Source organism: Copidosoma floridanum, unplaced genomic scaffold (genome assembly GCF_036245765.1).
Source record: "Copidosoma floridanum isolate Cflo_tuat_1 unplaced genomic scaffold, Cflo_Japanese_pri ptg000011l, whole genome shotgun sequence".
NCBI classification, from domain to species: domain Eukaryota; kingdom Metazoa; phylum Arthropoda; class Insecta; order Hymenoptera; family Encyrtidae; genus Copidosoma; species Copidosoma floridanum.
Window position 1 is genome coordinate 10,421,788 of NW_028321888.1, and position 12,630 is coordinate 10,434,417.

The following is a 12,630-nucleotide window of genomic DNA, read 5'->3' on the forward strand; positions in this document are numbered from 1 at the left end:
TTTGCACATTTTTTTCAGCGTTAAAAGTAAAAGAATATCAATTTTCGTTAAAACAATAGACGTATTTTCATCTTTCGGACTAATTAACGTAAAAATGTCCGTACAAAAAATATGCAAAATACCTTTCCCACAATTTTCAAGGTCGCTCTTTTTTCAATGGTGCAGTTCACATTTTGCTAATTTCCCGTTTGTACCATATTTTTGCAAAATAAAACCAAAATGTTTGATTTTTCTAATTTTTTCCGGATTTTCGGCATTTCTCGAATACTTAATATTATTTCCCAATAGTAAATAGTGCGTTAATAGGGTCTTCGCAGGAAATAATTTCGAATAGTTGGTTAAGCATTTGATATGGTTTGTTGCAAGTAAAACTTTGTAAGTAAAAAATTTTTTTGTCAAACTTAACTGTATTGACACTCAAGAAAATGAACATACCGTCAATTTTTTTTCATACCCAAATCTGAATGTTGCAATAACATTTCTTGTGTCGTTGCAAAAATACAGAATGTTTTTCCCGGTAATAAGTACATAAACGCACCTAATCTGAAAAGGATTTGAAATTATCGATTAGATAATATATATATGATATGACTATGTGGACAACGGGGTCTGGGTCTGGGGAGCAAACAAAATATGACGAATGAAGTTTCGTTGAGAAATTCCCACTTGGGACTTCACATTTTCACCATCGCAAAAAGAGTAAGTACCGTTACAGTAATAACAGTAGGCGTGTAACGCTCTCTTACAATTAAAAAAAAAAACATTGATTTAAAAAAAAGACCGTAGAGTCAGGCCCAAAAGTTTCCAACTAGTTTAGACCTCACACAACTTGGGAAAAATACCCTAATGAAAAATTCCAAACATTGAATTAAAAAAAATCTCAATGAGGGCGTGAAAGTATCGCAGTTTTTGTGAAATGACCCATGTATATATGTATCTACTATCTACATCACATTCCCTTCTCCCTCTTCGTCGTCTTCTCTCTCGCACACTCGCACTCCCCCAACAACAAACTGATGACAGCGCAGTGACAGTTCACACTTCTCAGTTCACCTGCAGCAAATACTACCAGCAGCATCTGCAACTGGATGTTGATCGTCGTGATCCTGAGGATAGTATAGCTGCATGCAGTTTCACGTAGCCATGTCGAAGAGGAAGACGTTGAACAAAATGACAAATCTCCTGTTATCGTAGTGATGTGCATCATCACATGGCATGCACCCGTGGACGGCCAGGATTGTTGTTGTTTTCGATGCTGCTGTTATCGTTCTTAAAAGAAACGTCTCGGTGCTACAACACACCAAGTGAGCAAATCAAGTGTTATTGATGTTGGAGCATCTTCGCCCGTCCGACATGAGTTCCGAAGCTGATGTGGTTGCTGGGGATGAGGCTGACCTGTTCTCATCGTCCTAATAATAATATAAAGGTCGGTAGCTTTCAATTTTCGGAGGAGGGGCGCAAACGAGGCTATAACCACTTGTGTACATGCGCGATCTGTCTGTCTCGTTTACAATTGTTACAGGTGTGGTTGCACTAAGAGCTAAGGGGTTTTGCATGAGTTTTTTGGCATTTGAGGTTTTCAAGGCAGATTTTTTTTTCGTAAAGTACACCTAAAAGCATTCATATTTCATATAATACAGTAGTGTAACAACTTTAATTTGTCCATCCAGGAAATCTTGTATTTCATCAGTTTTGTTCTATGACTTTGTCCCATTTAGACTTAACAACTTAAGAAAATGAAATTTGGCAAAAAAACCTCAATTCTCTACATTTATGCGCATAAGTGCAACGATTTTTACAATGATAATGTTATTTTTCAGAATTTTTTCCTACCCAACCAACCCCAAACATCACTCATGATTGTTAGATGATAAACTTCTTTCCCACAAAACATTGACCCGTGAATGGACTAGTTTTGTTATCAATCATGGATGCAGCTGCTACAGAATCCGAGCAGATTGAAAAATTGTGCAAAGAGGCAGAGTCCCTCAAAATTCGCCTTGAAGATGAAAGACAAAAACTCAATGATGTCACCTGTAAGTAAAATCTACTGTATAAAATGCATTTTATGTTGTTAACATGTTTCAAAAAACCTGTGCTAAACTGAGTAAAAGCAAAACTGTAATTGTTTCTCATGGTTTCTAGTGTCTGTTATTGCTGATAAGCTAGAACAAATCAGTTGCATAAACATAAAACCTCGTCGAATTTTGAAGGGGCATATGGGAAAAGTACTGTGTGCTGATTGGTCTCCAGACAAACGGCACATTGTCTCTTCATCTCAGGTACCTATTGTTGCGAAAATTTTCCATGCGTACATTGACGTTCATGTAACTTGCTTTTCACACTCCTCATAACGAATTTAATCGTTCAATAGGATGGTAAGATGATTATATGGGATGCTTTTACAACAAATAAGGAACACGCTGTCACAACACCGACGACGTGGGTGATTGCTTGTGCGTACGCACCTAGCGGACAACTCGTTGCATGTGGGTAAGTCAGAATGAATGAATAAAGAGCCATACCTAATTCGTTACGTATTACTAATGCAATAGGGCGACTGTTTAATTTAAAAAAATCAAACGATGAATAATGATCGATTTGGGCTAATTCACAGCGGCCTTGACAATAAGGTGACAGTATACCCATTAAGTTTGGAAGATGATATGTCAGCAAAGAAGAAGACAGTGGGCACCCACATCTCGTACACGTCTTGTTGCGTCTTTCCCAATAGCGACCAACAAGTGATCACAGGCAGCGGTGACAGTACCTGTGCGCTCTGGGACGTCGAAAGTGGTCAGCTGCTTCAGAGCTTTCATGGGCACTCGGACAGTGTCATGTCCATCGACTTAGCACCTAGTGAAATCGGAAACACTTTTGTCTCTGGTAGCTGCGATAAGCTGGTTAACATTTGGGACATGAGGAACGGCTTATGCGTGCAGAGCTTCGAAGGCCATGAGTCTGATGTCAATTCGGTAAGTTAGAGAGAACTTTTATTTTTTCATAATATGAATAATAAATCCTTATGTTGGTATTCTCCTATGTGACATTTTCCAGCATAAACTGTAATTTTAATACCAATGATCTTAAAGATTTCGCTCTCTAGTAGAGGGAGCTTAGTATCGGCGAAAAGTTAAGATTTCTTCAAAACATAAAAAAACGCGTATGTTTGTGTATTGAAGATACAAGCCATTATACTACTTTACTAAAATAAACATCTAAATAAATTGTAAAAAAAAAAATCTCAGTAACCGTCGAGAGTTATTGATAGGGTGTCAATTTTTTTATCCAACTATTGGCCTCTCCCGCAGGTACGATTCCATCCAAGCGGCGATGCGGTCGCCACAGGCTCGGACGACGCAACCTGCCGCCTATTCGATCTGCGCGCTGACAAGGAAGTCGCCATCTACTCGAAGGAGAGCATAATCTTTGGCGCAAACGCGGTCGACATGTCGGTGAGCGGTCGCCTGCTATTTGCCGGCTACAACGACTACTCGGTCAACGTCTGGGACACGCTCAAGTGCCAGCGTCTGGCGCTGCTCTACGGACACGAGAACCGAGTCTCCTGTTTACGCGTCTCGCCCGACGGTACTGCTCTGTCCACCGGCAGCTGGGACACGACCTTGCGGGTCTGGGCTTAATCGAGGTATTCCGAGCTTTCTCTCTCTCGTTATATATTTTTTTTTTTTCCATTTCACTTGGCGTTTTGAAACGAGCAATTCTCAGCTGTCATGTTACCTAATTCGAAACGCCATTCACGTCTTTTGTTTCATTCTTTTATAATTTAAGTTATTAATTTATTGATTTATTCATTTACCTATCGACCGTGAATTATGAGATTTTTTAAATTTCAAATCACGTATGATTATCATAGCAATGAAACAATGAAATTAAAAACAAAAACAAACTTCATTCCAAAGAAAACTGTAAGCATGTTGAATAGAGTATTAGAGATTGTAAAAAAATACTCTTTTTCTTGACTGAAAGAAAACCCCAACAAATAAGTAATGAGATAATCACAGTATTTTTTATTTACTTTAATAACTAAGTCATTTTGAAATTCGTACAAAAATATTTCCACCTTTTTTTTATGGCTACGTAAACATTAACTGGCAATTTTTTATCCCTATTTTGCACTCCTCTTTTTTTTTATACATATATACAAAAATGATATTATACAATTGCATTTTTATCATACATTAATATCAAACATTTTTATTATATACACGCATACGTTAATTAAATTCTTGTTCCTTACATTAATTTTAACTTTTAAGTTTAATGATATAATATGATGCAAGTACAAATGAGAAAGAAACTGATTTTTTTACTTCTTTAAATTAAAAGTATACGTTTTTATTAGTAATCATTACAATTTATTTAATCAATTTAATTAAAAAGGCCAAACTTGTATTAAGTAATGAGTAATATATATACATATATACATAGTAAGATTATACATAGGCCATATGTATAGTGAGAAAAAAAAATTCGATTGTGAAGATGAAAATGCACAAATATTTGCGTTTAAACATAAGTGAGATTATATATATATATACTTAAATTATAAGAAGTGTGAAAAAGTAAATACAAAAACATGAAATAGTGCGCTCTTTGATCTTTACAAGAAGTAAGTAAATGATATAATTTAGTTACAATAATTTTTCTTCATTTTGAAAAACTAAAATTTCTATATTTGCCAAATTAAATTTCAATACGTTTTGCATCCATACATTTTCTTTTAAACCCTTGTAAAATCTTATTTAGTTTTTTTTTTCATTTCAACACAGATTTTAACCGAAAAGTATTTGTAATTGTTTTTCTTACATGCAGTACATTAAGGGTAAAAATTTTAGACTGCCTCGACGGCAAGTCGAAAAAAAGAGAAAAAACAAAAACAAAAAAAAAACCGAGTGTTCGGTATTGTTATATCGACAAAAATTTTAAAAATAAATAAAATGAAACAATCGTAGAGCGTTGAACTTTGTATTCCTTTCGAATGTCAACGCGCAATATAAAGAAAAAAGAAAATTGTAAAAAAGAAACACACGTGTGATGTCCTAGTCAGCGAATCAAGAGAAAAATATTACGCTTTAGGCTGGTCCTATAATCTATCAACTACAAAGGTCAGTTGGACAATAGACCTGCGTTCAAATTAAGTTGAAAAGGACTCATCATAGAGAAATTTTAAAAGCGACTTATTGAGCGTTTTAACGTTAATAAGAGGTGGAATACAAGCGAGTTGAATTATTATTAGTCAGCACAATTGTGAAAAATGCGTTTATCAGTTCATCCGAAATTTTTTTCGTTTTTAAGTATCGTTTCTAGTCAACTGAAACATTGCTATGCCATAGCGTATTACTTTTTGGTGCTTTCATGTTACGTTTTTGATGTGTGTATTTGTAATCGTTCGATAAATGTGCAAAATTTTAATCCGTAAAGTTTATTAGTTGTAATGTGTATTAGTTAATTACACATTGATTATGTTTCTTAGTTCTGTGTACAGCGTGTGTGTCGTTATGAAAAGACATTAGGCAATAACAATTTTATCTGTTATGATTAAACAACTGCCATGTAATTTATGATAAAGTACTTTTAAATAGATTAGAGCAAATAAAATATTAAATATCAAACTAATCAATAACAGTTTATTCTTTATTTCTTTTCTGAAAATATTTACATGATTGTAGATGAGTTGAAAATATTCCAATACTAAAAACGTTGAAAAATTTGTTTACTGTTATAAAAATTTTACTTTAAAAACTACATTTATCAACTTTTTTTTAATCTATCATCACATAGAGTAAAATGTTACCTTCCTATGCTTCTCTTGAGAATTTTTGTAAATGTATAAGTTACAATTGAATTTAGTACATAGCATGGGCATAATTTTTTTCTTTGCACATGTGTAAAAATTTCAAACGCAAGTAAAAATCTACGCACGGCATTAATTTATAATGATACTGCTTTTGTAAATATGAATGACTATCATAAACATTAAACATAAACGCTTTCAAACATCATTGTACAATTACCACCTATCATAAATATGATAAACTTCACTGTTTTGTTACAGTTTATTGACGCAATTACTGCAGAATTTCATCAGATCTTCATTTATTGTTATTTAATAAATTAGTTTGTAACTCCCTGTTCAAAAAAATTTATTGCAATCCAAAAGCTTTAACAAGATGCGTGCATTTTTTCAAACTTTTATAAAATATTAATTGTCCTCAGGGCTCGTATCAGTTAAACCTTTTGCAAAATTCTCATATTAATTAATTTAAATGATTTATAAGCTATACCGTATCATAAAAATGAACGTGTAGGCCCAGATTTGTGTGATGTATTTTTTTTTTTTTTAACTAATGGAAATAACTTGATGTGTATACTTCAAAAATTTTCCTGAAATTCATCTTTGTAAACGATAGAAGAAACTTTGTGGTCTAATCTCTTGCAACCAGCTGTTGAATACAAATTATAAGGTTCGGGTCCAAATGACACATGAAGTAAAACGTCGGAAATCATTTTGTTTGATGGCTTCAACACACCAAAATGACTAAAGACATCTTTAATGCATTCGATAAGATGCTTTTCTTCCATTGGGAGAAAAGGTATGTGATGGTCTATCAATTTAGACTCAATGGTGCCACTTTTATGAAGCCCTCCCTCTTCATTAAATGCGCCAATCGTTATCAGAGGTTCAAAGTCACGAATTGTCGTTTCTTCACGACTGACCCCACTTTTCCACAAACTTATCATCTTTTGAACTATTTGTTCACTTCCTGTATTTGATAAAAAAATGAAAATAGCCTTGGCTTTGTACCTGTCTTTCCAACTTGTGTAATCAATGAAAGGCACTAGCACATCTAAAATTCCAGCTGGCATTTTGTCCACCTCATCAAAAATGAATAACGATCTTTCACATTGGCTTAGAGCTTGTTCTATTTTAAAATGGAGAGTAATCTGAAATAAGATAAAAAAATGAGACTTGCATTGCATTAAAACGTATATCCCGTTGTACTTTCATAGTTAAAAACTGAGGTCACAGCACCTTATATTCCTCGACATGTTTGTCTCGTGGAAAATCGTTTCTACCATTGAAAAAGTGAAAAAATTTACTTTTTTCTCCTTTTTTAAATAGTGCATTGGCTATCATGGTAGCGATGTAGTTCTTTCCACTGCCAGGTAAACCATGAAGACTAAGAACTAACGGTTTCCTTGGGTGATCGAGATGAACATGACTATGAACTGCGCTATAAATTATATCTCTTGCAATGTGCTGACCATATAATTTATTAGATAAGTCTGATTTTAGCTCTGAAAAATCATTAGGAACTCAGCTAACACAAAATTTTTTATTTCCTTACAATACCTCAGTATAACAAAATGAAATATTAGTTTGTTAAATTAAAGCGTATTTGTTTAATGGGTAATAAAAATACTTACTATTATAAGTGTACAGGGGTATATATTGATCGTTGCAACATTCCATGAAGTTGCAGCGAAGCGTATAACCTAAAAAGGAAGCGGTACCAATGACGGCTGTCTCGATTAAAAAACAATTACCACTATTAATAAAACCAAGCAGAAGAACAATAAACAATGGCAGACTCGTTGTCTTCGTCATTTCTGCGTGTGCTCGCTAATTGCATTAAAACTGCTAATCCTTAATAATAACAATCTTATTTAGCGGCTTTTTTGTCAGACGAAAAATCATTTACAACATTTGGAAAATTTTGATGTATATTTTACTTTTTTACTTCAATGACACCTGCTGCTAAATATCGAAAAATAATAAAAAAACAAATTAAATAAACAAGCCGTCACATTATCAGGCACAATCAACAAAAATATTAATTATTAAAGTTTACTTCATTTTCAACCCACCGGTCAGTTATGTCATTTAAATAATAAATATTTCCATTGCTTGATGAATCATTTCAATTGAGTTTATTTTGTTGTTTTTCGTTTTTTAAATAACTATGTCGTTACAGGGAGGAAACACACTCCAAACATCGAAAATACGAATTCTATATATCACATACGTATACTTATACTTAGTATTTTTTTATTATTGTTTGATAGAAAACACCGCGGTCACACCGTGGAGCAGAAGCTTTTTTTAGGGTGAGAAATTTGCTCTGATGAACTCAAACTCATCTAGCCCGAACATGCGTTCTTGCTCCGAGGGGTCTGATCGGGGCATTCGATATCTCGCTTAAGTACTTAAGCAGTTTTTTCGATAATCGGATTATATCGGATTATCATCTTTTACAAAAAATTTTACGTTCACCTAAAAAGCTTCATCAAAGAAGGTTCATTCTTTTGTCGAACGTCGAACTTGTGTTATGGGCCGTGGGCCGTGGACTGTGGGTCGCCGGATTTCATTTCGGCTTCCGAACTTCCGAACAAACCTACTATTCTCCGCATACGTAACCTCAAAATTAATATTTGTAAGTAAACAATGTGGTTACGGCGCGTGTCTTCTACTCTATGGTCTTCTACTTTTCTATGTGAGGTCGGAAGACTGATCTCAATCACCAGATTATTCGATACCTTACAGATAATTTTGGTAAAGTAACCATCCAAGAGTGATTCCAATTACAAGTTAATCTTGTCACAATTATAAAAGAGAGTTAGAGTCAACAACTGTCAACAAGTGTGCAAACTGTGCGAAGAAGAAAATGGGTCGAAGCAAAAAAGTACTTGGAAAAACTTCTTTCTAATTATCTTTATCGTTGATGGCTCTTCTGTATTTACTTATTGATATTTTGAAAATTTCGCAGGGTCGCTGTGTTAAGCGTAACAAGCATCTCGACAGTGGTGAGTCAGGGGACATCGTAAGAGCACCACACTCGTTCGTCATCCACCGGGGCTTACCCGGTGAACATATTGTCGAACTCACCAAGGATTTTCGAAAGGTCATGGAACCTTTTACAGCCTCTGCCCTCAAGGAACGAAAGCGTAACAGCATCAAGGACTTTGTGTCCGTTGCAGGTGTCCTTCATGTTACTCACATGTCTCTATTCACGCGCACCGAGCTCGGCATGTATCTTAAGCTCTGCAGGTAGGTTTTAGTAAGTACAAGTAATTATTTATTCCTTGTTACTTGTGCAGACGTACTACGTAACATATACTTGCTAGTATCATCAATTCTTGGTCATTTATTAGTTATTTTCCTATCTAAGATTACCAAGAGGACCGACCCTTACTTTCAAGATAAAAAATTTCACTCTGGCGCGAGATGTCGTCTCCACAACAAAGAAACAACTTGTTTTTGAACAAGCCTTCAAACACTCGCCCCTAGTTGTTCTCAACAAGTTTAGTGGTGAGGGTATGCAGCTCAAGTTAATGACCACTATGTTCCAAAACATGTTTCCTACCATCAACTTGGCCACAGTAAGTATAATTTGTTTATTTGTTCAATTTTGCGCTCAAGGTATATTTTGTTGTTTGCCCATTGTGATCATTATAGGTAAATCTGAGTAATCTTCGGCGTTGCGTCTGTTTAAACTACAATCCGGACACAAAGCAGATAGATTTTCGACATTATGCCATCAAAATTGTGCCTGTTGGTTTATCAAGGAGTGTCAAAAAGTTGGTTCAGGCCAAGGTACCGGATCTATCGCGATGTCAAGATTTTTCAGACTTTATGACAAAGCCCACGTTATCGGAAAGCGAGGCTGAGGACGATCCAGCCAGTCACGTTACTTTGCCCCAAAAACTATCATCCCGAGGAAATTACGAGAAGAGCAAGAGTGCAGTTAAACTTTATGAGCTTGGACCAAGATTAACACTGCAGGTAATTAATATAACATAAATATATGAGTCTTAAATTATTCATTTCCCACCACAGACCACATTCTAACGATGTTTCGTTTGTTATACTCAGTTGATCAAGGTCGAAGATGGTTTAATGGAAGGTGAAGTACTGTATCACGAATTCGTCAGTAAAACGGAAGAAGAGAAAATTTTGCTTGAAAAGAAGCGAGAACAGAAAAAGAAGTTGAAAGAGAAGCGAAAAAAGATACAAGAAGAGAATAAAAATGCCAAAGAAAAAAAGAAACAAGAGCATAAAGAAAAATCACTTCAGGGCATCAAAAGAAAGAGAGAAAAGGATATTCTAATGCAGAAGATAGCGAAAGAGTCTTACGAAGCCAACAAATCGGATGAAGATGATGATGCGCAATATTACAGAGATGAAGTTGGCCAAGAACCTGACAAAGGTCTGCCTCTACTCATAATGTATTCATGTATTAAAATTGTTTTTTCATTCATCTCCTTTCAATGCTATTTTTACCTATTTCAGAGCTTTTCGAAGGAGCAACAAAGAAGTCCAAATCCTTTGTACCTAGATACAAAATAAAAAAGATGAAGCTGAGTTCAGAAAAGGCAAAGAAAAAACAATCTTAGGCAAATAAAAATCAATTATCGTTGTATATACATTTAATAAACGGAAATTTTTATGGAACATCGTAATAGTTAAATTTTTGTAAATTAAAAAAAACTGAGTTTAATAAATTGTAGGAATGTCGGAACCAATCAGCACTCAGCTAGCAAGAGAGCGCCGCGCGCCGCAGTACGAGAAAAAGACAGGACGAAATTTCTTGTCGGGTCGGGCGTCGGGCTGTCGGCCTGTTGATTATTCTCTGTTCAGCTTTTCGATCCAGAGAGCTCCGAGTGCTCTGTATTTTTTTATACCGAACACTTGTTCTGCTCTATATTAACAGTCTTGGCCATAACTATAAAATTTTTTTTATATATCAGAGTTTAACGTCCGGCTCCTATAAAGGGCACTTATATTATTAGCACTTTAGAGAAGGAAGGGGAGAGGGATGGGAGGTCTCCCATTACTGAAAGGAGGGTAGAGAGAAATTAAGCAATTTTACTGCGAGGTGGTCGCCTATCCCCTCCTCAGGGAGCATTCAGAGATTAGTAGGAACTAATCTCTTAAAATATGCTAGTCATTAAAATATTAGTTTGCCATAATCTTATGGATATATTCTTATTAAAAAAAATCGAATTATTATCTACTTTGTCCCAGGTCATTTTCTAGGGTAAAAGCACTTGCAGTAAAAGGTTAGAGACTTAAAAGTTTAAAAATGAGAAATTTTATTTGTTAATAATTTTCACGAATAGGATAAGCAAGTTACTTTAAATTTAATACTATTTTTTAATCTACAAAGGTCATTCAAATGATTTAAAAGTTATTTTTGTGATGTGTAGCTCTTTTATTGTTAATAAAAGAATTAGTTTATTATCAAATTGTGTACATAAATATGGATATGGAGTTGAAGCACTTTGGGTAAAGAGTTACTTAGGAGCTCAAGAGATTTGGAGTGGAAGATTATGCTTGTTAATAATTTTTATATATACGCTAACCGAGTTATTTCAATTATCATTTTTTTAACCCTACCAATACCATTTTAATGATTTATGAGTTTTGTTGTTGTTGTGATGAGTAGCTTTTTAATCGTTAATAAAAAGAATGAAATTATTATCTAATTAAACTCTACATCCTGGGCCATGATGGTTAAAGACTTAAAGTACAAAGGTTTATAGACCAAGAGCTGAGGCCGGAGGGTGCACTGAAATAAGCAAAAAATGTCTACTTATAGTTTAGGCGCCAGGTAGGGTCCCGTGGCCTTTTCAATTAGAACGGACCCACCAAAGTTTTTTTAATGTATTTTTGCCTGCTGAACACGATTATCGATGGTGGGTCGCGATCCGGATGGACAATTTTTTTTTATCAACAAATTTTATAAACAAATAAAAATTATTCATTTTTTTGGAAAAAGAAAATTTTTTCCTATTCTTTAGCTCATTTTGAACAAAAAAGTTCACATACACCATATGACTAAACCCAATACTTTTCCCGTAAAAAATTCGACAACTTTCAAAAAATGCGTTTTTTGCTATTTTCAATAGCTTGCTACTTAAAGCCCGATTAATATTTTTCAACTCAACACCTCTCAAATTGTGAGCCGAACATAGTATTTGATGAATACGAAAAGACCAATTGATTTTATTTGGTTGTTCTTATCCAGCGAGCTTGACGGTCTGTGCCTTTTTAATGTGACCGTACGGCCTCGTCGTAATACAATATATTCTGGAATTAAATGTTTGTTATCTGGACAGCCATACATAGATTGTTTTTTATGTATTTTTGCCTGCTGAACATGATTATTGATGGTGGGTCGTAATATCGAAGGTAATCAATGTTTTTTTATTTACAAATTTTATAAACAAATTGCAAAAATGTAATTTTTTCTAAAAATAATGTTTTTTTTGCTTTTATTATATTTTTTTACTAAAAAGTTTTTAATTCTCCAGTTTATATAGGGGCTTATGGAAGTATATATATAGCTATGTAGTCAGTTTCTTGTTGTCAACAAATTAGCATAAACCAGTAATCAAAAGTTTTTGATCTTATCAATGTGTGCAAAATAAAATTTAAGAGAATATAACAGGACTACCCCAAAGTATAATAATGTGATAATACGTAGTTTATTGAGGTACGAAATATTTCTTTGTTTAGAATCTATTTTATAGTATACTGCATCTTGTACATATATACATATCTTACGAAGTTACCACAATTTTTGTTATTTTATTTTCCACTGAACT

The 12,630-nt window shown here is 34.3% G+C and overlaps 3 protein-coding genes across 5 annotated transcripts; 2 read left to right on the forward strand and 1 right to left on the reverse strand.

Moving 5' to 3' along the window:
* Positions 1–1,172: 1,172 nt before the first annotated feature.
* Gbeta5 (guanine nucleotide-binding protein subunit beta-5) lies at positions 1,173–3,652 on the forward strand. The gene is made up of 6 exons (XM_014353488.2): positions 1,173–1,426; positions 1,821–2,036; positions 2,146–2,282; positions 2,375–2,493; positions 2,618–2,975; positions 3,312–3,652. Exons 2-6 carry the CDS (start codon positions 1,928–1,930, stop codon positions 3,639–3,641), a joined length of 1,053 nt encoding a protein of 350 aa, XP_014208974.2. The 5' UTR covers positions 1,173–1,426; positions 1,821–1,927; the 3' UTR covers positions 3,642–3,652.
* Positions 3,653–5,773: 2,121 nt separating this feature from the next.
* Positions 5,774–8,114, reverse strand: LOC106639736 (torsin family member). 3 transcript variants are annotated; one of them, XM_089590051.1, is made up of 4 exons: positions 7,891–8,114; positions 7,450–7,777; positions 7,055–7,320; positions 5,774–6,966 (listed from the first exon to the last, which is right to left on the reverse strand). In XM_089590051.1, exons 2-4 carry the CDS (start codon positions 7,628–7,630, stop codon positions 6,394–6,396), a joined length of 1,020 nt encoding a protein of 339 aa, XP_089446177.1. In that variant the 5' UTR covers positions 7,631–7,777; positions 7,891–8,114; the 3' UTR covers positions 5,774–6,393. The 3 variants fall into 3 exon arrangements, with proteins under 3 accessions (XP_089446177.1, XP_089446178.1, XP_014208976.2); XM_089590052.1 differs by having other exon boundaries at positions 7,450–7,780; XM_014353490.2 differs by lacking the exon at positions 7,891–8,114 and having other exon boundaries at positions 7,450–7,817.
* A 327-nt stretch (positions 8,115–8,441) lies between these two features.
* ppan (Brix domain-containing protein peter pan) lies at positions 8,442–10,467 on the forward strand. The gene is made up of 6 exons (XM_014353479.2): positions 8,442–8,705; positions 8,790–9,070; positions 9,192–9,402; positions 9,479–9,805; positions 9,896–10,229; positions 10,313–10,467. Exons 1-6 carry the CDS (start codon positions 8,688–8,690, stop codon positions 10,414–10,416), a joined length of 1,275 nt encoding a protein of 424 aa, XP_014208965.2. The 5' UTR covers positions 8,442–8,687; the 3' UTR covers positions 10,417–10,467.
* Positions 10,468–12,630: the final 2,163 nt, after the last annotated feature.